The sequence below is a fragment of the Pan paniscus genome, chromosome 9, assembly GCF_029289425.2.
Source record: "Pan paniscus chromosome 9, NHGRI_mPanPan1-v2.0_pri, whole genome shotgun sequence".
NCBI lineage: Eukaryota > Metazoa > Chordata > Mammalia > Primates > Hominidae > Pan > Pan paniscus.
This window is the reverse complement of record NC_073258.2, coordinates 78,180,283-78,206,967: the sequence shown is the minus strand read 5'-3', so window position 1 is coordinate 78,206,967 and position 26,685 is coordinate 78,180,283. Positions and strand designations below refer to the sequence as shown.

The following is a 26,685-nucleotide window of genomic DNA, read 5'->3' as shown; positions in this document are numbered from 1 at the left end:
GTGAGGACAGGGAATATTGTCCCACTTCAGAGGTGAGAAAACTAAACCTAGAGTGATGCAGTGATCACAGTAAACACTCAACAAGTTAGTGGGAGGGAAAGGTAGGAAGAAACTCTATTCTTCTGCCCCAAATCCAGTATATTACCTTTGATTATAAACAGTTTTTTAAAAATCCATCTGTCTTTGATAAAATTTTCTGTATAATGGTGGGATAAGGTACATTAAGGGGAGCGACACTAGATCCTGATTATTTTATTTGTCTTTCCAGCTAAAGGGTGAATCATGTTTAAGAAGGTCAACAAGATTGAGCACAAGAGGAATAAGACAGAAAAACCAAAAAGCTTAATCCATGGATTCCACGCATCTTCAACCACAAATGCTTTGTCACCTTCCTTACTGGCTGCTATAGTTGCCTCTGGAAATTCAGACAATGGGAAAAAACTAAAGTTGGATTTTGTTGCTGCACTTGGGTACAGACTGATAAGGAGCTGGACCACATTTTCTCAGATGTGGGGAGCATAGGCTGACCGCTGGCCCCATGAGGGCTCTTTACGGTCTCCAGGACTGGGGATGCTAGGGCTCCATTTCTTCCATAAAAGTATTGCACCAATGTTAAACTTACTGAAACATGTACTTGCTTTCTTCATTTTCTTTCCTTCACTTCATTTTTCACTTTTATTCTTTACTTTTCCTTACTACCTCTTTTATGTTTATTCATTAATTCACTTTTGCATTTATTCATTCAGTGAATCTTGAAGAAAAAGTGATGTTTGGGTGCAATTAGATATTTTTGATTAGGGATTACAGGTATGCCTGAATTGTAATTTGCTCTCCTCTGTGAATTTCTCTTCTCAGGAGAAAAAAACAGCAAGTGAGAAACAAGGTGCTCCTTTATTATTGGTCAAGCTAGTGGTGATTTTCCCTGAGGAAGAACTCTAGTAAGGCTGAGTGGTGGCCGTGGACTAGCCTTTTTTAGGGCCTCTATTTGTAAGCCATATGTTGGAACCCTTTGGTGAGCTACATGGTATAAGTGATTAAATGATCAGCACACTGAAATGAGAACAGAAGAGCAAAATCATGTACCTTTACTTATTTGTAAACATGGTCCAGCTAGGGTCCCAGAATCAGACCAATTGGGTCATTAATTTCTTATACCTGAGGTGGGGAACACAAGGAAAGGGGTAGGAAATGGGAGGTTTCCCTGCAGTAGGAAGGAATGTTCTTATGTCCCCACTGTATCTTTCCTGCCCAGATATTCGGCCTCTATGCTAGTCACTGGGGATAATACAAGTGCTTCAGGCATGGTTCCTGCTCTCAAGGAATTCAGTCTACTGTGGGGAAAGATAAGTACACACACAATCTCAATACAGTGAGAGAAGTGCTGTAACTGTATGTGCATGTACACAGGCACGTACCAAGGGGAGGGCCACCTTTTAGAAGGTGATGGGTGATTAAGAATTGGATAGGTAGAGAATTGGGGATGGTGGAAGAATTGGTATTGGAGGAGTAGTCAAAGGGCATAGTGAGTTTGGAGACTGATACAAGGTTTATTTTAGATGAAGGAGAGGATATGAATGTGAAGAAGTGAGGGGAAAAGAAGCTAGAGAGGGAGATGGGTCCAATGTTGTGTGGTTTTAAGAATTTGACTTCTGCCATGTTGGGAATAAAGAATCCCCAAAGACTTTAAGCTGATGAAGTAGTCTGAGCTGTGTTTTGGAATGATTATTTGATTGTGTGGAGGACGTATTGAAAAGGACAAAACTAACACAGGGAGACTTCTTTGCCTTCAGAGAAAGCAGTACCTTCTCCATAATGATAACCTCCATTTTGGCTTTGAGCTTACACAGATCTGGGTTCTAGTCCTGCCCCTGCCACTTCTTAGCTGTGTGATCTTGAATCAATTATTTTACCTCTCTGAGCTTTCTTCTGCAAAAATGAGGTTGATGCCCAACTCATATGGCTCTAATGAGAAATAAATCAAATGAAAGTAGCTTGTGAAATTCCCTAGCATTTTACTAGAACAAAATAGCTACTTAAAAAAAATTATTCTTTAACTCTGATTCCCCCTTTCTTCTCCAATGGGGTAGATTGATGGCTAAATGAACCAATTAATGATGAATGAATCAATAAATTAATTACTGAACAAAACATTTGATAGCTGGAGAGGCAGATGAATTCAACAGATGATTGTTGAGAGCCAGCTGCATTCAAGAAACAATGCTATGTATTGGTAATACAGAGACGTTCCTTTTCCTCAAAGAAGAAACAGTGTAGCATCAGATAAAACATAAATGCATAATTCCAGTTAAGTGTAAGAAAGGTTGTCAATAGGCATATACAGGATTTGGTAGGGGTAAAAAGAAGAGAGTGATCACTCCAGCCTCAGGAGGGTACTGCATGGCAGTGCAACTATGCTGACCTTTGGCAAGTGTATACAGAAACTGCTGAGGTAACAAGGATAAATGGAGCTAAGTTAGATTTCTTTTCTCTTTTCCCAGAAAGAGCAATTATTTTGCCCGTGCCTGGTAATTTCATTTGTCTTGTCTCTGATGTTGCTGTTCCTGTGGATAGAAACATCCAGTGAATACTTTAACTTTGACTGGTGAGTTCCACTTTATGTAGTTTCATTTGTGTAAGGGTATTTTGGTCTGATAGCCACCTGGATTCTACCTCAGGCTGAAAAGATCTGGTGATACAGTAGGGAAGGTGGACAAAACTGGGCTTTCCACAGCTTTTGGGTGAGAGGCCTGCCTCTGGGGCAGGGGTAGGATGCTTAGCACCCTAACCTATTGTACTTTCTTCCACTGTGCTCAGTCTCATACTTAGACTAAATCTGGCTCAGTAGGAAGCTTTCATGCTTCCAATATCCACAGTCCTTCTACTCAGATAATGATTCCCTGGTATCTTTTCTTTAGTCTCTTTGAGTTACTGATGTTGACACTAGTTGGTCTTCATGATCTCTATCCCTGAACCCTGCCTTCTCTGCTGCTCCTATCCCTCTTCCTCTCCCTGCTGTTCTTAGGAGGCTTCCTAGGATTCTGAACACAGTGACAGGTATCCCTTTCCAGTACCCTTTCATGGCTAAACTCCTAGTCTGGAATGTTCCCAGCCCTTTTCTGGCTTGATGTCTTCTAACCTTCCTGCAAATCTTGTTATTTGGTATTTGGGGGAGAAGGATCTGTTCGGATATGGGGCTTTTAAAAACGGAATACAGTTGTTGTTTTCTTTGTAGAAGTAAAACACGGTTTGTTATTTTATGTGTAAAATGCAAAAAGTTAGAAAATATAGTATCTGCCTAGTCTCACTCTTGAGAGATAATCACTTGTTATATTTTTCTGTTTATTTTTATATTATGCTCATATTGTATACATAATTTTGCTTTCTCTTTTCACTTAAAATAATAAACACTTTAACAAAATTTTTAAACTCCTAATGAACATCATTTAAAATGGTTTAAAAATATTTCATGACAGATGCTATAATACACTTAGCCATTTTTAATTGTTAGGCATTATATGTATGTCCAATTTTCTTGTTTTTATAAACTAGTAATGCAGATAAATCTTTGTATTCTGACTAATGTTCCTAGAATAGATTCCCATAAGTGGCATTATTGAGTCAAGAAGAATAAACGTTGTTAAAATTCATTATGCCCCAAAATTAGCCAGGCATGGTGGTGTGTGCTTGTAGTCCCAGCTACTTAGAAGGCTGAGGTGGGAGGATCCCTTGGGCCTGGGAGGCAGAGGTTGCAGTGAGCCGAGATCGTGCCACTGCATTCCAGCCTGGGTGACAGAGCCAGACCCTGACTCAAAAAAAAAAAAAAAAAAAAAAAAAAATTCATTATGTCTGTTGCCAAAGTACTTTCTCAAAAGGTTATAGCAATTTCTATTTAAAACAGAGGTATATGACAGCATTAAATATTGTAATATTGCATAATTTTTTTCTTGATGAAATTTTTTGTTTTAATTTGAATCATTTAGTTTCAGAACAAGTTTATTTAACTAATTTCTTTTCTTTTAAAATTTATTTTCCTTTGCCTACTTATTCATTGGGGGTTTTCAGTTAGCCTTCTCACTGGTTCATCTGCAGTTTCATTTATGGGCCAGTTCTGAATTATTCCACAGGAATTGTATTTCAATTTAAAGTATAAATGCTATGGTATAATTCATTTATTTATATTTATAAATTTTAAAATACCAGCTCTGAGATCCATAGTTGACAAGGTTTATGCAAAGTCTAATATCCAAATCTTTCTGCCTCTCTCCCCATCCCTTGAGTGGTATCAAAGTCCTGGGGCTTACCACAAGAGAGCAAAAATGGCATGGTGGTGGTAAGAAGAAACTCTGGTCATCAAAATGACACTGGTCACTCTGGTCATATTGCTTTCATTAGACAGTGCCTCAGTCAAGCACTGGTCCCTAGCTACTTTTTGGAATTGCTCTTCCAGGCATTTTACAGAAATATCCCTCACAACAGGCTTTTGCACTGACCACAGGCATGGCTTGGAACCCTAACCATTGTTCCCAAGACTGAGATGCTTACTGGCTAGCTTCCATGATCATCCTTGCAGCCATCCCCCATTTGTGATCTTCGTCTGCCAGGATGTAGTGTTGTAAATCAGGCACAAGTCTCAGTACCAATGAAATCTTCAATCTTAGTGCAAAGTTGCAGCATAGTCTTTCATTTTCTTCATATGTTTTTCACTTGAAGACTATTTTGTATAATAACTAATATAGCTATACTAGCTTTGCATGGTTTATCTTTTCCATCCTTTATTTTCTTAACCTTTCTGTAGCTCATGTTTTGGAAGTTTCTCTTATAAATAGCATATGGTTGGGTTTCTCAAATCCAGTTTGGCAATATTTGTCTTTATGTTCCAAATAAAAAATAGCTCTGTGCTAATATATCACTAATATATTTTATTTGAGCTTACATCCATATTCTTCCTAATGCTACTGTCCTATCAGTTCTGTGGTTTTTTTTTTTTTTTTGTTGTTGTTGTTGTTGTTTTGAGGCAGTGTCTCACTCTGTTGCCCAGGCTGGAGTGCAGTGATATGATGATCTTGGCTCATTGCAGCCTCTGCCTCCCAAGCTTGACCGATCCTCCCACTTCAGCCTCCCAAGTAGCTAGGACTACAGACACAAACCACCACACCTAGCTAATTTTTGTATTTTTTTTTGTGGAGACAGGGTTTCGCCATGTTGCCCAGGCTGGTCTCAAACTCCTGAGCTCAAGTGATCTGCCCGCCCGACCTCCCAAATTGCTGGGATTGCAGGTGTGAGCTAACGCACCCAGCCCTGTGTTCTTTTTTCCTCTTTTCTTGCCTTATTTTATATTAAGTATTTTTTATTACTTCATTTTTCCCTCTATTAAATTGGAAGGAATACCCATATTTTCTCTCCTACTCACTCTTGCTGTCTTTTTTGTACCTACCCTGGAAATTACAACATGTAATCTTGACTTACCGAAGTCTTATATTAGTATTTTAACCTTTTCCTGGATAATACAAGGATCTTGAAACACCTTAACTTCATATACTTATAACTTCTTCAGACACTTACAACTTCTGAGTTATAAGCCATTCTCATCATATATTTTAATCCTACATGCTTTTCCAACCACATACGACATTATTGTTGTTTTGTATAGTTAATATTCTTTTAGATTTACCTACATATTTACTTTTTTTTATTGCTCTTCATTTTATCATGCACCTCTGATCTTTCATCTAGAATCTTTTTTTCCCTGTATAAAAAATAACCCCTACGTGTGCCGTAGAAGATGACTGTTAGGGAGAGGCCTAAGCTGTGTACGCCATCAAGCCAGTACCTAGGGGGAGCAGACTAATAACGTCTGTTCACACATTTAGATGCTTCAAAGCTAGGATTCATTCCCCCACAAGTCACAAACTGGAAAAGTTTGTGCTTACTCCTAGAATGTAACCGTGTAAGGTTCCAAATCAAAGTGTGTTGTGTTTACGAGATTACCTTCTCCCCTGTAGCCCTGTGAAGTTTACAAGAGCTTCCTGTACCTCAGCCAATCCTTCTAGAGAAAAATTACCCCAAATGCTACACTATCACTGGATTTCCTTCCTTATTTAGATCTTGGCTTCATAGTTCTTCACTGTCTGGTAGATATCTGATGCTTTCATTTAGATTTTTCAAAACATTTTGTCTAGCTTTTCTAGTTGTTCCCCTTAGCTAGAAAGAGCAGAATTTTTTGGTAGGGTAACTGTAACTCTCTCTTTTCCCCTCTGTGTGTGTTGTTTCTCCATTTCTCACTGTGCGAGGGTTCCTAGGGCCTCCACCATCGATGGTATCTTTTTTTCTCATCTAGAGTTACTGTCAGCTGACAGTTGGTGATGCTGATATAAAACATTGCAATATGTATTGGGGAAAGGTGCAAGAAAGCTGCATCTTACAGCTGTGAGAAAGGAGGGAAGGGATCCTTGAAGGTTTCTTTAAACATTGTTATAATGATAGCAGAAAATATGGATTTTACATGAGTAGGTTGCATTGACTAGGCTGCCCCAGTAAAGCTGTCTTGGTTGAGTGAGTAGGCCTACATCCAAAATGGAGGTGTGATTATGCTGCTAGAGGGATGTAACACAATGATCCAGAGCGGAGAGAAAACTGCTTAACAATACTAAGTCAGAAGAAGCCTAAATTGGACACATTCACATAGAGTAGGCCTTCTGCATAGTCATCAGCATTGTATATTCTCAGCTTAAAGAAGTGACGGCCAAGAAAGGAGACTTCCTTTTTCAGTTCCCACTGATGTTCAGGCAGTCACATAAGCAAACTCCTTCTCGCTCTTTTCACTCCCTTTTTTCACACCACTACCATCACCAACAGTAAGTACAGTTACTTACCCGGATGGGAAGAAGTAGAGGGAGAGAGAGAAAAAGCCAAATCACAGTTCTTCTTTTGCCTGTAATCCATAGCTGGGGGGTGGGAACTTCACTTGAGTTTGGTGAGAGGGCTTTGAAGTAAAGAAAACTAATAATAATATTTACATGTGATCTGATATCCAAAAGAAAACCTTTTAGGTAGAAAGGGATTAAAATAAAATATCAGTGTGACCAGTAAAATGATTAGAAGAAAGAGGAGTACCATGAAATGACAAACACTAAGTTTTCTTTGTTACTTGGAAAGCAAAGTCAATATCACAATTTGGTTAAACTGATTAGTTCTTTGACTACATCTAGAGTGCTATTAAGGCCAGATTTCACGTTTTTTTTTAATTTCGAAAATTTTTTTTCAAGATCTCTGTTTAATAACCACCTGTGCTTGGGTTAAAACATCCTATTCTTGTTTCATGGATGTGAATCATTCCTTTACATCATGGAAGATCTTAAATATCTTTATTTTGTGGCTCTTTTCTGATTCTATTAATTATGTTTTTCTGGGTCCAAGTTTTTCTATTTGTTGGCTCATAGGGTTCATTTGTTGACATCCCTTACATATTTTCTGATTCCTGATTGTGAGCTCATCTTCTACAGAGCACTCTTCCCAGTCTTGATCTGGGATACCTTTTGCTAGTTAAGGCTCTTTGCCTGTTTGTTTCTTCCTAGTTTATCTCACAGCTCTTGTCCAAGAGAATTTCCTTTATAATTCTTACTAGTGTAGTTATATGTTCACTAACCTATAGTTTAATTCTTAAAAAGTTTAATTTCTCCAGGTTTTGTACGGAGAGGAGGAAATTTCTGTTTTCTTGAGATGAAGATTCAAATTTCTTTGTGTAATACCTAGATCAAGTATATTGTTTCTCCTAACAAATCATTAACAATTTTCTCTCATATGCTACATTAGGAACAGAAAAATTGGGGCTTTTTTTTTAATATGGTGGCTGTGATTGCAATTATGTCCAAAAATACATATGCATGTGGACAAGGAGCCTGCCAAAGTGTAAAGTATTAGTTTTGTTTAGGCAGTAAACTTATGGGATGTATTGTTTCTCTTCCGGTATTCCCAAATTTCTGTATTATGTTATTTTTTAAAAGAGGACGTAATTTTTAAATATGTATTCTAAATAACTTAAGATCCTACTGCGTTTACAGACCCCATGAACATCCCCAATTGCCTACAGAACACAACTTTAAAACTCCTCATATAATTATCCGCAAAAGCTGCTGTTCACACACTGCTTCTTTTTATCTCCCTACATTTGCTTATGCCTTATCTAGTGTGGTTTTGTCCCCATCCTTGACACAGATGCTACTGATTTCTGCATTATTTTAAGAACTGAAACACATTTTTTTTCAGGGTCACTTTTCTAGGAACAGGATACTGGTTTTTCTGGTCTATTTTTATTCTGAGTTTAGCTAGGATCCTGACTGCCTACTCTTCATTGCTGTTGGTGAGTAATGCTTCTCATTTCTTCCACTCCCTTCCTGAGTAGCCTGATGAGGTGTTCCTGCCTGTGGTATAGTATCCAGTTGGTACTGGGGACTCTCAGAACCTAAGATCACTCTTGTCTTAGTAGAGTTGGGATTTACATTAGCTAGTTGAATTTTAGGCACAAGGAATAGGACGTGGAAGGAAAGCCTGTTCTGTTAGAGGATGTGTCTTGCCAGTTTGGCCCTTTGAAAGTGTAACAACATCCTTTTTCTATTTCCTTGTTTCATACCCTATCCTATGGTTCCCTCAATATTGTCATTTTAGATACCCATAGCTTCACAGCAGCAGTATCTTTACTCATCTCATGTCCCATCTTCTGAAAATCAGTCTTTCTGGGTCTTAAAAAAATTTGCTTACTTGTTAAATTTGTTCTAATTTACAAATGCTAGTCACCTAGCCCAGATGCAAAGTACATTTTAGCAAAAGCCTTTGGCAATAGTGTGACCTTGCTTCTGTTGCCTAACATAGTAGTGTCACTTAGTGTGAGAAATTTATGCCAGGTAAGAGAAAAGTCTGGAAATGGGAGGATAACTTTAGACAGAGTTTTGCAGTGCCCATTTATACATAGGGCAGACAACTTTCTCTGATTTCACCATTCCTTTCTCTATTGAATTCTTGTCTGATACAGAAGAACCTAGCCCCCAAATATGTTGCTATTTGCATGAACTTTTTCTTTCAACAAAACTTATTAATCATTATATGAGCAGAACATTGTGAGAAGTGCTGAGTATACGAAGATCAATAAAAGCTAAGCAATTTCTGTTTTCATGCAGTGCACTTCATAGAGGTAGATGTGAGATATAACTATTCCTTGTCACTGTAGTGGGATCTTAAAGGAATGTTAGATTTGGACATATAGATATGGTAATGAGGAAGAACATTGTGGACTGAGGGAGCTTCATGACTAAGCAAGACAGAAAAATATAGGATGTCTTGCTGAGAGGGAAAGGTCAGTTCTGTTAGTATGTAGGGCATAATGAAGAATAATGGGAGGCCAGGCACTGTGGCTCATGCCTGTAATCCCAGCACTTTGGGAGGCCGAGGCGGGTGGATCATAAGGTCAGGAGATCGAGACCATCCTGGCTAACATGGTTAGAAGTAAAGCACTCCTCAGCAAATGTAAAAGAACAGAAATGATAACAAACTGTCTGTCAGACCACAGTGCAATCAAACTAGAACTCAGCATTAAGAAACTCACTCAAAACCGCTCAACTACATGGAAACTGAACAACCTGCTCCTGAATGACTACTGGGTACATAACGAAATGAAGGCAGAAATAAAGATGTTCTTTGAAACCGACGAGAACAAAGACACAACATACCAGAATCTCTGGGACACATTTAAAGCAGTGTGTAGAGGGAAATTTATAGCACTAAATGTCCACAAGAGAAAGCAGGAAAGATCCAAAATTGACACCCTAACATCACAATTAAAAGAACTAGAGAAGCAAGAGCAAACACATTCAAAAGCTAGCAGAAGGCAAGAAATAACTAAGATCAGAGCAGAACTGAAGGAGATAGAGACACAAAAAACCCTTCAAAAAATCAGTGAATCCAGGAGCTGGTTTTTTGAAAAGATCAACAAAATTGGTAGACCGCTAGCAAGACTAATAAAGAAGAAAAGAGAGAAGAATCAAATAGACACAATAAAAAATGATAAACCCCGTCTCTACTAAAAATATAAAAAAAAAATTAGCCAGGCGTGGTGGTGGGCGCCCATAGTCCCAGCTACTCGGGAGGCTGAGGCAGGAGAATGGCGTGAACCTGGGAGGCGGAGCTTGCAGTGAGCCGAGATCGAGCCACACTGCACTCCAGCCTGGACGACAGAGCGAGACTCTGTCTCAAAAAAAAAAAAAAAAAAAAAAAGAATGGGAAACATGGCTGAAAAGAGGTTTGTGAGATTTTGGAAGGCCTGGAAAGAAAGGCTAAGACATTTGATATAAATCAGTTTTCTATTTTAGGAAAATTATTCTTGATGTTGTGGTTTGGAGGATGGCTATAGGCAGAGAGACCAATTAGAAACTTTTTTTTTTACATGGGGAAAATGTAGATGAAGGATGTGCTGTAGGGCAAACTCTGACCACTGAATTGTACCACTTTTATGCACGATAAACATGAAATGGTATAGTTAGGTTCTAAGGTGGGAATGAATTCTGGTGTCCAATAAAGCAATATATTTTAACAAACTTTCTACTCTACCCTACCTCTTTTTGGATACATGCAATGGCAACAATAGTGAAAAAGGAGGGGGACCTGGATTCTATTTCTAGTTCTATCTTTAGGTACTATGTAACCTTGGTCAAGGCATGTAACTCTTCTGACCTCAGTTTCATTTTTTTTTCAAATAAGAATGATAATATTTAATGAAATGGTATAATATAGGGTTAAGTAAAGAACAAATGAAATACACATGAAATTATTTTGATAAAGAGGTAAGTGCCTTACACATCAAATTATCATTAATATCCTAGGCATCTGAGGACTCCAGTTCTCAATTTCTGTCTTTACACTGACTTGGTGACTGGCTAGATTTAGATTAAAATCCAAGATTTGTTGAATCTATACCAGTGTTAACAACAGTGGTTGACAATTGTAACAACAGCCCTGGTTCCCCAAAACAAGAGTCCTTGGAAGGGCTGCCTCCTGACCTTTCTTCTCTTACAAGTGAGTCCAAGTAATACCAGGAATAAGGTTCCTCACAGGGAAAAGAAATGGGCAGGAACTCAACTGAGTATCAGTGTGGTAATTGTTATGAAATCTTAGAGGAGATAACACAGAATTCTTCCTGAGGTTGCTGGTGAAAGTTATAAATAGGAGGTGAGATTTGAACTGGCTTTGAAGAGTCAGTGGCATAGGGAGAGGGAGCTTTTTCAGGCAAACAGCATGGAAAACTCCCAGAGGCTAAATAAAGTACAGGTATAGCAAGAAATGAGTGTACTGCTAGACTGTGAACGGAATTTGGAGCTACGGGAACAGTGCTTTGGGTGGCAACTTGGTGATTTCAAAATAACTCTCTTTTTCTTCTTTGCTTTTGCAGTTACTTGGATTTTTGTTGCTTTGGGAAAGGATTGAACTATACCTGCACTTGTGTCATAAGGTAGGACATCTGAGTCCACATAGGAAACCTTAGACCAGGACTGAACCTTAGACCAGGCCTGAACATGCTCCTTGGTACTCAGTTTTGTGTATGGGGTTACCCTCTCTGTTACTGTTCTCCTTGGAGAGAAGAGATTTACTTACACCATATTAACTGAAATAATTAAATTTCTAACGTTGCAACTGATTTATGGAGGGAGCTGAACCCGAGCTGAACCCAAACTCTTATTTGTTCTCACTACTTCCTATTAAACTCAATCTGTAGCCCTGTTCTTCCCATTCCAGTAAAATCTTAGGCACTCATTCCATTAATTTCCCAGTACTTTTCAGTACAAGAATACTCTCATTTCAGTGATTAAAAATTTCAGTTCACTGTAATAACCTAAGCTCCAACTTTATTAACCTTAAAATGTTTCCCCTCCCCTATTTGGGCCTTATCCAAGCCTGAAGCCCATAGCAGCAGAGAGGGCATGGTGGTCCTTCTACCTCTTTTCCGCCTGAGTGGAGTCCAGGGGAAGAGGAGATGGAGAAACGAGCACAGTCTCACAAGGAGAGGGGAGAAAGGGAATCAGGGGTTCATTTCTAGGTAAATGTACAGTTGCTTCTTTTCCCGTGGACGTTTTCTATGTGTGTTTTCAGAAATCCTACTGAGAACCTTGACTATAACTCTCTTGGTGGAGTCAATGCCTGTCTTCCTGTAGCCCCCTGAAATTTCTTTTTTGAAGTAGTTTTCACCCTGTCTTGGGTTTGGATATCTTTAAAATAACACCAGCATGATTTCTTTCACAGGGTCTATATCTGGTCCCCAGAGGACAGTCAGCTTTGCCCCACCATCTGCAGGCATGCGGCATATTTCCAATATAGCATCCTTGTTTTGTTCTCCCATGGGCTTGAGCAGCTCCAGTGACAGCCTCTTGCCTTTTTATAGACTTTTTTGGGCATGGTTTTTAAAAATTGATACATAGTAATTAGACATATTTGTGGGATCCATGTGATGATTTTGATATATGCCTACAATGCATAATGCTCAAATCAGGGAATTTAGGATATCCATCATCTCAAGCATTTATCATTTCTTCATGTTAGGAACATTTCAACTCTTCTAGCTGTTTTGAAACTATTTTTTGAACTATTTTGAAGCTATTTTATATTATAAATTATTGCTAACTGTAGTCACCTTACTGTACTGTCAAACATTAGAACTTACTCTTTATCTAATGGTATGTTCTCATTAACCAACCCCTCTTCATTTCTCCCACTCTGACCCACCCTTCCCAGCCCTTGGTAACTATCACTCTATTCTCTACTTCCATGAGATCAACTTTTTTACCTCCCAAATATGAGTGAGAACATCAGGCATAGTGTTGATACCATTTCTTGTATTTCCCCAAATCCAGAAACATTTCAAACTCTTGAGTGGTCCCCTTAAGTCTTAAATCAGTCAATTTGCATTGCTAATAAAGGAATACCTGAGATTGGGTAATTTATAAAGAAAAGAGGTCTATTTTGTCTCATGGTTCTGCAGGCTGTAAAGGAAGCATAGCACTGGCGTCTGGTCCTGGTGAGGGCCTCAGGAAGCATACAATCATGGTGGAAGGCAAGTGGGGAGCCAGCATATCACATAGCAAGAAAAGGAGCAAGAGAGAGAAGGAGGAGGTGCCAGGCCCTTTTAAACAACCAGATCTCATGTGAACTCACAGAATGAGAACCCACTCATTACTGCAAGGACAGCACCAAGCCATTCATGAGGGAGCTGTCCCCGTGATCCAAACACCTCCCACTATGCCCACCTCCAGTATTGGTGGTCACATTTCAACATGAGATTTGGAGGGAACACAGGTCCAAGCCATATCAATATCCTCTTATTCAAATGAGAAGTATGAACTGGAAATATAAATTTAGAGTTATTAGAATAGATGGAGCTTGAAGCCATGAGATTTTTCTAGGGAAAGAATATAGATTTGAAAATTGAACAAATAGGCCTTATTGATATCCAACATCTATTTTGGAGTTGGGACACCATGATAAATTAACCGATACCAAGAATCCCTGAAAACATCCTGATTACCATTCCAGGTTAGTGTCTATTATAAAAACTATGCTTATGTTGCCTGTGCCAGTTAAGTACTGCTACTTGGCCTCTGCCACAGCAGAAGCACATCATCCCCTTTGAAATCAGGAAGACTGTTTGAGTGGCAGCATCTCTCACCTTTTTTCAGGCATACAGGATGGCCACCACAGTGCTTTTCAAGGATGCTGACACTTTCCTCACCAGCGTCTTCTGAGACCTCCCAAAGAACACGATATAGGGAGTAGGTTAGCTGATCATAGGTGATACCGTTCCAGCACCTTTTCTTAATAAATCTTTTATTATTTCTTCTATATTATCCTAAGAAATTACTGGCATCCCAATTTCATTGAGCATAGGCTACCAATGAGCCTAGGCTTCAGATAACCAAACAATCAGAACCTCTTTGAACTGCTTAATACCTGAATTCTAGGATATTAAATCCAGAATCTCTGGTAAGTGCACCCATATCAATAAATTTAGTCTGGTCTAAAATTATGTTCTCTTTTCCTTGTCTAGCACCCTTAGAATTCATTCCCACACCTATTCTACAGGATTTTTGCCAATATTTGTTAGTAAAATCTTGTTTTCTAAGCCTTCATCTTCTGAGGCATTCTGGGATCTAGTTCACAGAGTCTGAAGGCAATGAAAAGTGCAGGGTGATTGTTAAGAGTTGGCATTCCCTTGGAAGTTAACTACCTTGGTTGAGTCTTCAGGTCTTCAAACCAGGAAGGACCAGGCTTATCAGACTTGTGAGGAGAGACTGATTTTATTGGCAAGGGAGATTTTGTGGGGCTTGGAGTTTCATTTTATTGTACTCAGAATAAATTTAGGAAGAAAAGCATTAGCACGAGGCCTAGAACCCCTTCCCCTTCTACCTACAGATGCCCAGAGAGAAGTGAATGGCATCAACCCAAACTCCTTGTAAACATGCTAATAACCTGACCTCCTGGTAAACACACTAAAGGTATTTGTCAGCTGCTTATCTGCAAAAATTTCTAGCAGGATATACCTAGATATATTTAGGTTGGTTTTATTGTAAACAAACCTGGAATATATAGGTTCATGTGTTAAAAGACATTGACTGGCTAGAGTTATATAATTAATGGAATATAAAATAATGATGCTCCATAAAAAACCAAAATGACGCCTGTGAAGCAATGTTTCTTCATATTTTGCTCAAAACACACCTTACATTTTAAGTCCAAAAACAGAATGTATACTAATACGGGAGAGGAAAGACCCTATATGAGTAACTGCATTTGACGTGATCATATTCACTCAAAAAAAAATTTTTTTTTTTTTTTTGAGGCAGAGTCTCACTCCGTTGCTCAGGCTGGAGTGCAGTGGTGCAATCTCAGCTCACTGCAACTTCTGCCTCCCGGGTTCAAGCGATTCTCCCACTTCAGCCTCCCGAGTAGCTGGAACTACAGTTGTGTGCAACCACACCTGGCTAATTTTTGTATTTTTAGTAGAGATGGGGTTTCACCATATTGGCCAGGCTTATCTCGAACTCCTGGCCTCAGGTGATCCACCCTCCTCAGCCTCCCAAAGTGCTGGGATCATAGATGTGAGCCGCTGCTCCCAGCCTGCCACTGGAAAATCTTTTATCTGTTCTCTATGATTGCCTGTATCCTTTAAATTCATAGTGAAGTTTGGTGTTGGGTAAGATCTGTGATTCTTATGACTCTGGCAATTCAATTTTTGTGTTGTGATGCATTTAGTTTTTCCTAATAGGTTGTTTAAAATTTTTTCATCTATGTATGTATTTTCTGTTCTTGTAATAATGTCCTTGTTAAATTTGGGTATAATGTTTTGTTGCACTCATAAGATGTTATAAAGTATTCTCTCTTTTTCTATTCTCTGAAAGAGTTTGTTAAAGATTGGAAATATTTCTTCCTTAAATGTTTGGTAGAATTTATCATTGAAGTCAGCAAAGAGTTGTGAAAGACTTAATTATGGATTCAATTATTTTAGATGTAGAGATTATGGAAAGGAGAGCTAAGTACTGTCTAGAGGGCAGCACAGATGTAGGAAAACTATACATTTGAAAGGGAGGAAGTTAGGAAAATTAGGTCTTCTTGGTCTCAATGTTCTTTCTCTATGAGGTATACAGTGTTCTGGCAGGCAGGTTTTTTCATCTGTTTAATAAATACTTATTGGATGCTTACTATGTGCCAGGCATTCTGCAGGACACTGAGGATGTAATCATAAAAAATACCAATATTAACCTTGACTTCATGAAGCTTATAGTCTGTTGGGGAAAACGGACGTTGAAAAGGCAATTACCGAGTATTATTTACTTATAATTGTATTGAGTATACAATTGAGGACTAAAGAAATGGTGAAGACTTTAATGGCAACTGTTGAATCTGAGTAAGAGATACCAAGCAATGTTGAGGACCCAGCTGAGGCTGGAGATAGTAAATTAGTAATGGTAAATTAGCTGTGTAATTTTTTCCAGCCATGCTATACAGCAAAGACTTAGAAGCAAAGAAGGTGAATGATTAGTTCCATCTAATACTGGGGATTTGCAGGAAAAACAAGATCTTTCTCTACATTATTATGGTAAAAGAATGAGGAAGCAGATAAGGTCCCTGACATTGTGAAGACACACATGTAATTCCTGAGGACAGTTCTGATCCAAGCCTAGTGCTTGAAGTCAGGAGATTTTTTTTCTGTTTCCCTAGATCCTGACTCTGCTAGTGATTCTTCTGTGTGTCATTTTAATGTTCATTATATGCAAATTCTGGAAAGAAAGGTGGCTGGTAGCTGGGCTGTCAATGCAGGTAAGCATCATCCTATAGCTCCAGCACTAGCTGTCTAGATGTATCCAGCCTGACTTTTGGCTTTCTCACAGATCTTTGCTCCCTACGTGCACCTGGTCAGCATAACTGTGATGGTTATCCTTTTCTGGCCTGTGGCCTTCTACGTGGCACGTTTGGAAAGAGAAGGTATGTCACATAGGGCAGAACCCTGCCTATTTCTTCAGCTCTGGCTTTAGCTTGCATACTCCACTCAGGAAAACAGGAGCTTGGGAACTAGCCACCCCTATGCCTCGTTGAAATTCATTTAGCTTGTTACTCAGGCATGCTCCTGTGCTTTCACTCACTACCCTGTCATAGTGGCCAATGGCCTGTCATAGTATTTCTGTGGCCAAACAGACCTTCTTCTAAAGAGGGATTCTTTTTTTGGAAAAATAAGATCTTTCTCTACATTATTATACATTGACTGTCTGAAGATGGATGGTGGGTGACGCAGTAGAGGCTGTTTTAATTTTACTTGACCAAAGTGCTGGTACAAGTCACAATTCTTTCCATTTATATTCAAATATTAGTAGTTTCTTTTTTGTTTGTTTGTTTGTTTGTGTTTTTTGAGACAGAGTCTTGCTCCATTGCCAGGCTGGAGTGCAGTGGCACAATCTCGGCTCACTACAACCTCCGCCTCCTGGGTTCAAGCGATTCTCCAGCCTCAGCCTCCCAAGTAGCTGGGATTACAGGCGTGCACCACCACGCCTGGTTGTATTTTTAATAGAGATGGGGTTTTACCATGTTGGCCAGGATGGTCTCAATCTCTTAACCTCGTGATCCGCCTGCCTCAGCCTCCCAAAGTGCTGGGATTACAGGCGTGAGCCACTGTGCCCGGCAAATATTAGTAGTTTCAACTAATACTAGGTCCAGAGATTTCTGCTTACATCCAAGTAACTCAAAGCAGTCCCCTGTGAGACCATGTCATACCTGAGGACTTACAGCAGAAGGTTAAATGTCTTGTCTCTGTCACTGGTTTCCTCTTCATTGTTTGCCCCAGTGTAATGGAATCAAAAGAACTGGATCTGTACACTAAACTGTTTTGAGAATGGAAGTATCTTTCACCACTCTATGGATAAACCAATAGGACCTTCTTCTCTCTGGGTCTCCTTTTTCCTCTTTTTTAAATAAGAGGTATTTGCTTTCTGACCTGTGGGGGTATGCAGGCAAGAGAAAGACTGCATAGATAGTGCTGCCATTGTGTGTTTATATATATATGCTTGTGTGTGGAGGGTAAATTTTAGAAAGTATTTCTGGGGCAAGGGCTTAAAGGGGACAATAATGAACTCTTTTCTTTTTCACTTTCTAAATTTTAGTTAGAATGAGAAGATACAGGATGACACATTCTGAGAAAAAAAGACTCAAGAAATGTAATGTAATCACAAGGTTAAGAGGTTAGAGCTGGAGACAGATTTGAAAGTCACTAAAGCATAGGTGGTAACTTGAAAATGTACAAATGGGTAAAATTCTCAGAGGTCTAAAATAGTAAGTCTTGGGGAATGGCTGGTTATCGCAGGCATTGTGTACAGGCTCTGTATGTGAATGTGTGTGTATGCACGAGAGGGAGAGGGAGGGAGGGAAAGAGGGGGAAGCAAATGATTAATATTTATAGAGTAACTATTATGAGTCAACACGGTCATAACAACCTATAAGGTTGATATAAGCAGTAGGACAGCCCCATTTTACAGAAGAAAATGAAGATTCAGAGAGGTTAAGTTGTCCTTAGTCACACAATTAGGAAGTGGCAGAACTTGGCTTTAAACCCAGATTTCTGCCAATTAGTGCCCTTTCCACTATACTGTACTGCCTTAAATATACAGATGTTTTAGGATGATCTTTACAGGCTCTGGGGCTTTCTTAGAATCAGCCAAGCTCCTCCTCCTCCTGAGAAGCTGCTCCTTGACATCCCTTCTCCTTCCTTTTCTTCCCCATCTGTCCCCTGTACAGTTGAGCCCTCTGTCAATTTCCAGTTCCAGTAAAGTTGCCTTAATAATAATGCCCTATATTTGTACAGTTGTATACTTTTATATCCAAATCACTGGAAGTAAGTGGAAATGTCACAGAAATAGAAAGTAAATTAGCCAGTACACAGTCAATGAAACCCATGGACTGTGGGTTTACTCAGACTGCTGCTTTGCTTGGGATGATTTTCCATCCCTCTTTATCTCTTTTTCCGCCACTTCCCCTTCCTTTCAAATTTTTCAGGTCTACAAGTGCCTGTTGGATTACCCTTTCTTCTTATCCTTTTAAGTCTCTATTTGATGCCACTGGGGATTTATTCTCCCTGCATTCAGGAGAAGGAGAATTTGGGGCCCAAGCCAACCATCTTTGGACATAGAGGTGCACCCATGGTAGGTCTGAGCATGATGAACATGGGTGAAAATAAGTATGTGTGGGGTATGTGGTCGAGAGAAGAAAACAGAACCATGGGAGCCCCTGGAGAGAAAAAGTGATTGCATTAAGATGGCAAGAATAAAGAGTTCATTGTAAAGGCTGGACTTGAATCCAGGCCACCTAACTCCCAGTCCATTTCTCTTTACTGTGCCCAGTGACATTGTCTCAGATGAGCAGAGTTCCAGAATCAGCTTGGATGGAGGGTATACAGGTTTTGAAAGGAGATCTCAGGGAGCCAAGCTCTGCTCCCCAAAATCCTACTGGGCTCTACCCCTACCACAAAAGGAATGCTGGGAGGAGAGACTCTGAGGCTTAGGGCCTGATGTCCTTTTCTTCTACAGTTGGGGCCTGAGAATACCATGATGTCCTTTGAGAAAGCTGTTGAACATGGAGCCCATGGATTGGAGACTGATATACACTTAAGGTAAGAAAGCAGGGAACTGGGGTGAGGGGAGGAGGGGATAAGTTCAATGCCATGCAAGAGAACCAGCCTGGCCTGAGGTGTAGAGACAGCAAGCCCTGGGGAGTTGTTCCTGTGTTCATATGGCATATATGCATGTACTACACAGATGAACCACATCTCACAAACCGCACCTCTGCATCTCCATGTTTTCAATGACAGGGTTACAAATTAGACACACTAGATATAGTCTTCACACATGATTCAAATATGGCCCCATTGCAAACCGTGCTTACCACTTCACTCTATGTACTACCTTAGCAATTTATTTAACATTCCTTGAGCATTTGCTGTATTCCAGGCCTTCTTCTGAGTGCTTGGGAAATGCAAATGAATAAGATGTAGTCATACCTAAAAGATGTTCCAGCTAGTGAAGGAGACATGGGATGTTTACAGATAACTACAGAATAAGGCCATTTGTGGCAAGAGCCTTCCAGAGAAAAATAAGTGTAATGGAACCTCAGTGGAGGAAAAGGTCACTTCCTGTTGTGTGGGAAAAAAAAGAAAAAAAATTTGTATGCTCAACGTTGTGTTTGGGTTGAGCCTTGAAGGAAAAATACCATTTTACCAAGCAGAGATGGGGGAAGGAGAAAATTCCAGGGAATTCATTCTGAAAAGCTTTTGCTCTAAGACCCTATGAGGAGAATGAAAAGACAAGTGTCAGACTGGGAGACAATATTTGTAAAACACATGTCTGGCAAAAGACTTGTGTCTAGGATATATAAACTTTCAAAACTCAACAGTAAAATGAAAACAAAAACAAATACAAACCAAACAATCCAATTAGAAAATGGACGAAATACATGTGTAGATATGTCACTGAAGAGAATATACAGATAGCAAATAAGTACATGAGAAGATGTTCAACTGCATTAGCCTTTAGGAAAATGCAAATTAAAGCTAATACTACTCATCTATCGGAATGGCTAAATTAAAAAATAGCAAGAACAGTAAATGCTGGCAGACAAATTGAATCACTCATATGTTCCTGGTGGAAACATAAAATTGTATAGCCACTCCAAGTAAGTCTGGCAGTTACTTAAAAAACTAAATACAGTCATATCTCACTTAATGATGAGCATACGTTCTGAGAAATGCGTTGTTAGGCAATTTTATCATTGTGTGAATATCATAGGGTGAACTTACACAAACCTAGATGGCATAGCCTACTACACACCTGGGCTATATGGTATGACCTGTTACTCTTCGGCTGCAAGCCTGTACAGCATGTTACTGTACTGAATACTGTAGGCAATTGTAGAACAATGGTAGGTATTTGTGTATCTAAATATATCCAAACATAGGAAAAGTACGGTAAAAATAACAATATAAAAGATAAAACATGGTACACCTGTATAGGGCATTTACCATGAATGGAGCTTGCAGGACTGGAATTTGCTCTGGGTGAGTCAGTGAGTGAGTGGTCAGTGAATGGGAAGGCCTAGGACATTATGTACACTACTGAAGACTTTATAAACACTGTACACTTAGATTGCACCAAATTCATAAAAAAATTTTCTTCAATAATAAATTAACTCCAGCTTATTGTAACTTTTTGACTCTTGTTATAACACTTAGTGTAAGCACAACTACATTGTACAGCTGTACACAAATATTTTCTTTCTTTATAACCTTATTCTCTAAGCTGTTTTCTATTTTAATTTTTTTTAACTTTTTTGTTAGAAACTAAGAAACAAGCACACACATTAGCCTAGGCTTACACAGGGTCAGGATCGTTAATATCACTGTCTTCTACCTTCACATCTTGTCCCACTGCAGTGTCTGCAGGGATAACATGCATGGAGCGGTCATCTCCTATGAAAACAATGCCTTCTAGAATACCTCCTGAAGGACTACCTGAGGCTGTTTTACATTTAATTTTTTAAATATATAATAGAATGTATATACTCTAAAATAACAATAAAAAGTGTAGTGTAGTAAATATATAAACCAGTAACAGTTGTTTATTGTCATCCTCAGGTATTATGTATTATCTGTAGTTGTATGTGCTATACTTTTATATGATTGGCTGTACAGGTTTGTTTACAGAAGTGTCACCATAAACATACGAGTAATGTATTGTGCTACAATATTATGGCTACGAAGTCACTAGGTGATAGGAAATTTTCAGCTCCATTATAATCTTATGGGGCCACTGTCATATATGAGGTCTGTTGTTGACTGAATTGTCATTATGTGGCACATTATATACTTACCATACACCCCAGAAATTGTACTCCTGGGCATTTATTCCACAGAAAAGAAGACAATGTTCATATAGAAAAAAACTTCACATTAATTTTCATAGCTGTTTTATTTGTAATAGCCCAAATCTAGAAACAACCCAAATGTCCTTTAAGAGGTTTAATGATTAAATAAACTGTATTCATCCATACTGTGGAATATTACCCAGCAATAAAAATGAATGAACTATTGAAACATGCTGCTATTTGGATGGACCTCATGGGAGTTACTTTGAGTGAATAAAGCCAGTCTCAAAAGGTTATATACTGTATGATTCCATTTGAAGATCACATTCAAATGACAAAATTAAAGGGATGGAGAAAAATCAGTGGTTTCCAGGGGCGAAGGAGGCAGAGAAGTGGCTCCCACTTTAAAAGGTAACACAAAACTCTTCTTGTATATTTACTGTTCTGTATCTTGACTATGGTGGTGGTGATATGTCTGCACATGTGATAAAATTAACAAAATATACAAATAAGTTCATGTAAACTAAATATAGAACTAAATATACAAATAAGTTCATGTAAAATGAATGAAATCTGAATGAGGTCACAGATTTTATCAATGTCAGTTTCCTTGTTGTGATAGTATAGTATAGTTATGCAAGATGTTACTATTAGGGGAAATGGGCTAAGGGTATATAGGATCTCTCTGTATTTCTTACAAACCCATGTGAATCTACAATCCTCTCAAAATAGAATTTAAAGAAAAGAATCTCGTTAGCTTTCTTAAGAAAAGATAAAGTGATTCTAAAATCAGAAGATGATCCATTCTGACATTTTAAAACTTTTCTAGGCCCTATATACTGCTCCAGTTTATGCTCCATGTCTTCACTTTCTTTTAAGCAGCATTCCTCCAAAGAGTGGTCTGTACTGCTCTAGAGGATCAAAAGTTTTTATTGGTCTACCCTTCTAGGTTCTTTGGCTAGTCTACAAATTAAATTGACATAAGACAGATTAACAGGAGAAAAATAATTTTAATTACCTATGTACACATGGGAGTCCCACAAAAATTTGAAACTCAAGGAAAAGGCCAGATGATTGAAGCTTGTATAGTTTCCTGAGCTATAGAAAGGAATAGGGGCTGTGCGGGGGCAGAGACAAATTGTGGTAAGAAGAGGGAAGAAAATGTGTGGTGAATAAAGGTTGTCTTATTATACAGATATAAGTCTGTTGATAATAAAATGATTTCAGAGCAGCTCTCTTATTGGTACAGATACTTTTACTAATGAAAATTTCCTTTATAAATATAAATTTCCTTTACAAAAGGGCAACTTTTCAGAACTTCTCCTGTGTCTGCAGTTTCTCAAAATAACCAGCTCAAAATAATCAATATGCCAAAGAGGTATATATTGGGGTGGCATATTCTGGTCTCCTGCAGTCATATTTTAGGGTGAGTGTCTTGAACTCCAACATTGCCTTTCTTTGCCTTCTCTCAATTCTCCCCTTTGTTTTGGATAACTTTGAATCCTTTTTGAGCCTATCCCAATCAGGCTTCTTCTACACCACTTCTCAGAGCTCTTACTAAGTTATCAGGGACCTCAAACTTCTTAAACATCATAGTAAATTTTCATTTTCATCTTACTCTCTCAGCATTTGAGTAGTCCTTCATTTTTGAAAGACTTCCTTTATTTGGCTATTAGAATACCATACTCTCCTGATTTTCTTCCTACCTGGCTGTTTCCTATGTGACTTCTTTTGCTGGCTCCTTCTTCCCTTCTTGCCTTTAAAATGTTGGAATTTTTGAGATTTGTGATAATATAGCTGTAAAGGATGTTTGATCCCTACCCCAAGTTCACCCCAAAGTGAATTTGATAGTGCTCATCCCACTTTATAAAATTGCAGCTATGTTGTTCTTAAATGTGAAACACGTTTATATGAAACCTTCATTTGAATATATTTTTGAGAAACATTTGAAAAGGCAGAGACATTTTTTAAATCTAAAAAGCAAGTAATGTAAACAAGTTATTTGCATCTGAGTGAAAGCCTATGGGAGATTCTGAGAAGATCTACGCAAAATTTTTGGCTGCTATTATTCCCAGTCCTCTTATAAAATTTTTAGCATAAAAGCCCAGCCAGCCATACACCTCTCTGGAGAACACTGAATTAAGTTTTCTGGGGATTGCAGAAACACACAGATCCTGAAGAAATGTTGACCTCCTCGTGTGGACCAATAGGAGAAATCTTGCCAACAGTCACTGGAAGTCCATGGAAGCTGAGTTAGATTGAAAGATCCCAATAAGCTTGTTTGTGCCTATTGCTCTTACTCCCTCTCTGCTAATGCAGTCTCCGCCTAACTTTTTAAGGGAAATAAATGTAAATGTCACACATAACAAGTATGTGTGTGATAACTAGTTTCTGTGGGTATTGCCTACCCTTTAGCATCCATGATGAACAAAATGTCAAAAATTTTAATGAAGATGTGTCATGCCAAGCCATATGAGAACCTGAGACAAAAGGAAAAATCAGTAATACTATCTTATCTTCATTTAAAATTTAATATTTTGTTTATAGTGGATTTTTGCATTGGTTTTGTCTTTTAAATATTGTATTAAAATAGTATTTATCTTGCTTATTAGTTTTTGGCACCCCTTTAAATTTTAGACCCATGGCAAGTGCACTATCATTTTGTTGTTTTCTCCTTTCCTGCCTCCTTTTGGACTAATGGAGCATTTTTTAGAACTTCATCTCTACTGTTGGATTATTAGCTATACCTCTTTTCTTTTTTTTCAGTCGTTGTGCTAGAGTTTACAATATGATCTTTAACTTATTTCTCCCTTTGAGTATTATACATTTTTGTGTAAAGCATATGTCTTTTATCAGTACACTAACATTTCATCTCTCCCATAGTATGACCTGGTGCTATCACGAACCTCATTATACATTGCTATTACTTTTTGCTTTAAACAGTTAATTCTGTTTTTAAAAAATGAGAAAAACGTTTCTATATTTACTCACGTATTTATCATTTCTGGCACTATTCTTTTGTGTAGATCCAAGTTTCAAATTGTATCAATTTCCTTTTTGTCTAATAATTATTTTAATCTTTTTTACAGTAAAGGTATGCTGGAAATGAATTATTCTGCTTTTTGTTTGTATGAAATATTTTAATTTTCCCTTCATTTTTGAAGAATATTTTTGCTGCATATAGAATTCTAAGTTGACAGTTGTTTTCTTCAAGCATGTAAAAATTGTTATTTCCTAGTTTTCTGTCTTATGTTTTGATAAGAAATCTTCTGGATGCTTATCTGTATTCTCCTCCACATATGCCCACCCCTAGCCCCAGCTCCTTTTTTTCTTTTTTTTTTTTTTTTTTTGCAGCAGAGAAAGATTTAGTGATAGAGTCATCAAATGAGGAAATAGGAGGAAACCTCAAATCCATCTCCCTGTGGAGTTTGGGGCTAGAGTTTTTAATGGTTTTGGAGTGGGCTGAAGTGTGCAGATCGTTGATTGGTCAAAGAGTACAGGGTAAAGTCAAGGGACAGGGAGATGAAGAAACTATATTCTCATGCTGATTCTGTTCCTCTGTGGGGGTCCTCAAACTGGTTCATATCAGCTGTTTTACCGGAATATGGGATCTGAAAAACATCTTAAGCACTTCTTAAACAAAAGCCTTGTGATTCTGATGTCAGAAATCCTATCTATAGATACACTGGGGATACAAATGGTCAATGTCAAATGATCTTCCATTACAAGGAAGTGGTTCAAAATGAAGCCTGATTAATACTTAATTAGAGCTATATTTCTGTCCAGAATTCTTGTTAACCCTGTGAGGATGGCTTCAGTACCCCCTTACCTTCTTTATCCCTCGGTCCTGAAGTGTGATCATTAAGGAGGAATTGGGCCATGACCGCTTTGGCTGATTTCCTGCTGACAAGGGTCAAGGGTACCATAATTAGGATTTGAGGAATGAAACTGCTTTGTAGTAGCCTGTAAATGTTCTTGAGTGCCAGGTATAGGGTTCTGATTCTGCATGACAAAAGTGTCAGTTCTTTTGTTACTAGTCCTCATTGTCTGTTGTGAATAGAAAGAAGAGCAAGATGACAATAATAAGAGTTTGTAAGGGGAACTAAAACCAGTTTCCCATTCCCTTAGGAAGCCAGCTAAAGAGATCATTTAAGGGGAATCTGTGGTACACACCTCTCATAACTATTTAGCTTATTTGGAAATTTTTTCTATTCACAACAAGTGGTATTAGCTATTGCGCAGATACCACTTGTTTTGCCAAAAGGAAATCTAATACAATTTAATTAGTCAGAACTGCCTGGGCCAAAGAGCTTAAACCATTATGCCTAACAGCCTTCTTTATTTCAGCATGTCAGCATACCACAATTTGGGTGTAGGTTTCTGAGCTCCAACATCCCCATCTGAAGCTTCCCTAGAGGTTTCACACACTAAAAGCTGAGTTGGTGGGAAAACTGAGTTAATAGCTGAGTGGCAAAGGATCCCCGTAAACCAGTCTTCTATTTCTGGGAATAGCCCAGTCCCATTAAACAGCTGTGTCTCGTTTCAGGAGTTAGTATTGCAAATGAGCTTTCAAATGGAAGAAAAACAAATGTAATGTTTGGAGAAATCTATAAATCAGTTTCCTTAGTCTGGAGGGCAGTCAGTTGAGGTGTCTAGATGTTAGATTTGGCTGGGTGTGGTGGCTCAAGCCTGTAATCCCAGCATTTTGGGAGGCCGAGGCAGGGAGATCACCTGAGGTCAGGAGTTCGAGACCAGCCTGGCCAACATGGTGAAACCCCATCTCTACTAAAAATAGAAAAATTAGCTGGGCGTGGTGGTGGGCACCTGTAATCCCAGCTACTCGGGAGGCTGAGGCAGGAGAATCACTTGAACCTGGGAGGCGGAGGTTGCAGTGAACTGAGATGGCACCACTACACTCCAGCCTGGGTGACAGAGTAAGATTCTGTTTCCAAAAAAAAAAAAAAAAAAGATGTTAGGCCCAAAGCATCTTCAGTTAACGTGGAAGCAGGCAGTGGCAATCTGACACATTTTTCTTGCCTGTAGTTTATGTATCACAAGATACGCCTGCAGGAAAAAGATAGTAGTAATTTCATTGAGTCTAAGTGAGAAAAATGGAAAGAGAATTTGAAGACATTAGTTTGGAGACTTTTAGCCAGGAAAGAATTCAGCATTCAGTTCAAATCTTCATCAGATTTTGAAAAAATTTTTAGTTTTACTTTTTGAAATGTTTTTTTCTGTACCTCCCTTCTT

General features: G+C 38.6%; 1 protein-coding gene across 1 annotated transcript in view; it reads left to right on the top strand.

The window, feature by feature from the left end:
- Window positions 1-2,534: 2,534 nt before the first annotated feature.
- The window catches only part of GDPD4 (glycerophosphodiester phosphodiesterase domain containing 4), a 68,227-nt gene continuing 44,076 nt past the window's right edge, over window positions 2,535-26,685 (top strand). Inside the window, 8 exon segments of the mRNA XM_024930827.5 lie at window positions 2,535-2,602; window positions 8,266-8,359; window positions 11,438-11,497; window positions 16,255-16,353; window positions 16,425-16,518; window positions 17,688-17,765; window positions 18,577-18,722; window positions 19,107-19,189. Coding sequence (XP_024786595.3) covers window positions 2,550-2,602; window positions 8,266-8,359; window positions 11,438-11,497; window positions 16,255-16,353; window positions 16,425-16,518; window positions 17,688-17,765; window positions 18,577-18,722; window positions 19,107-19,189 — 707 coding nt within the window. The 5' untranslated portion in view covers window positions 2,535-2,549.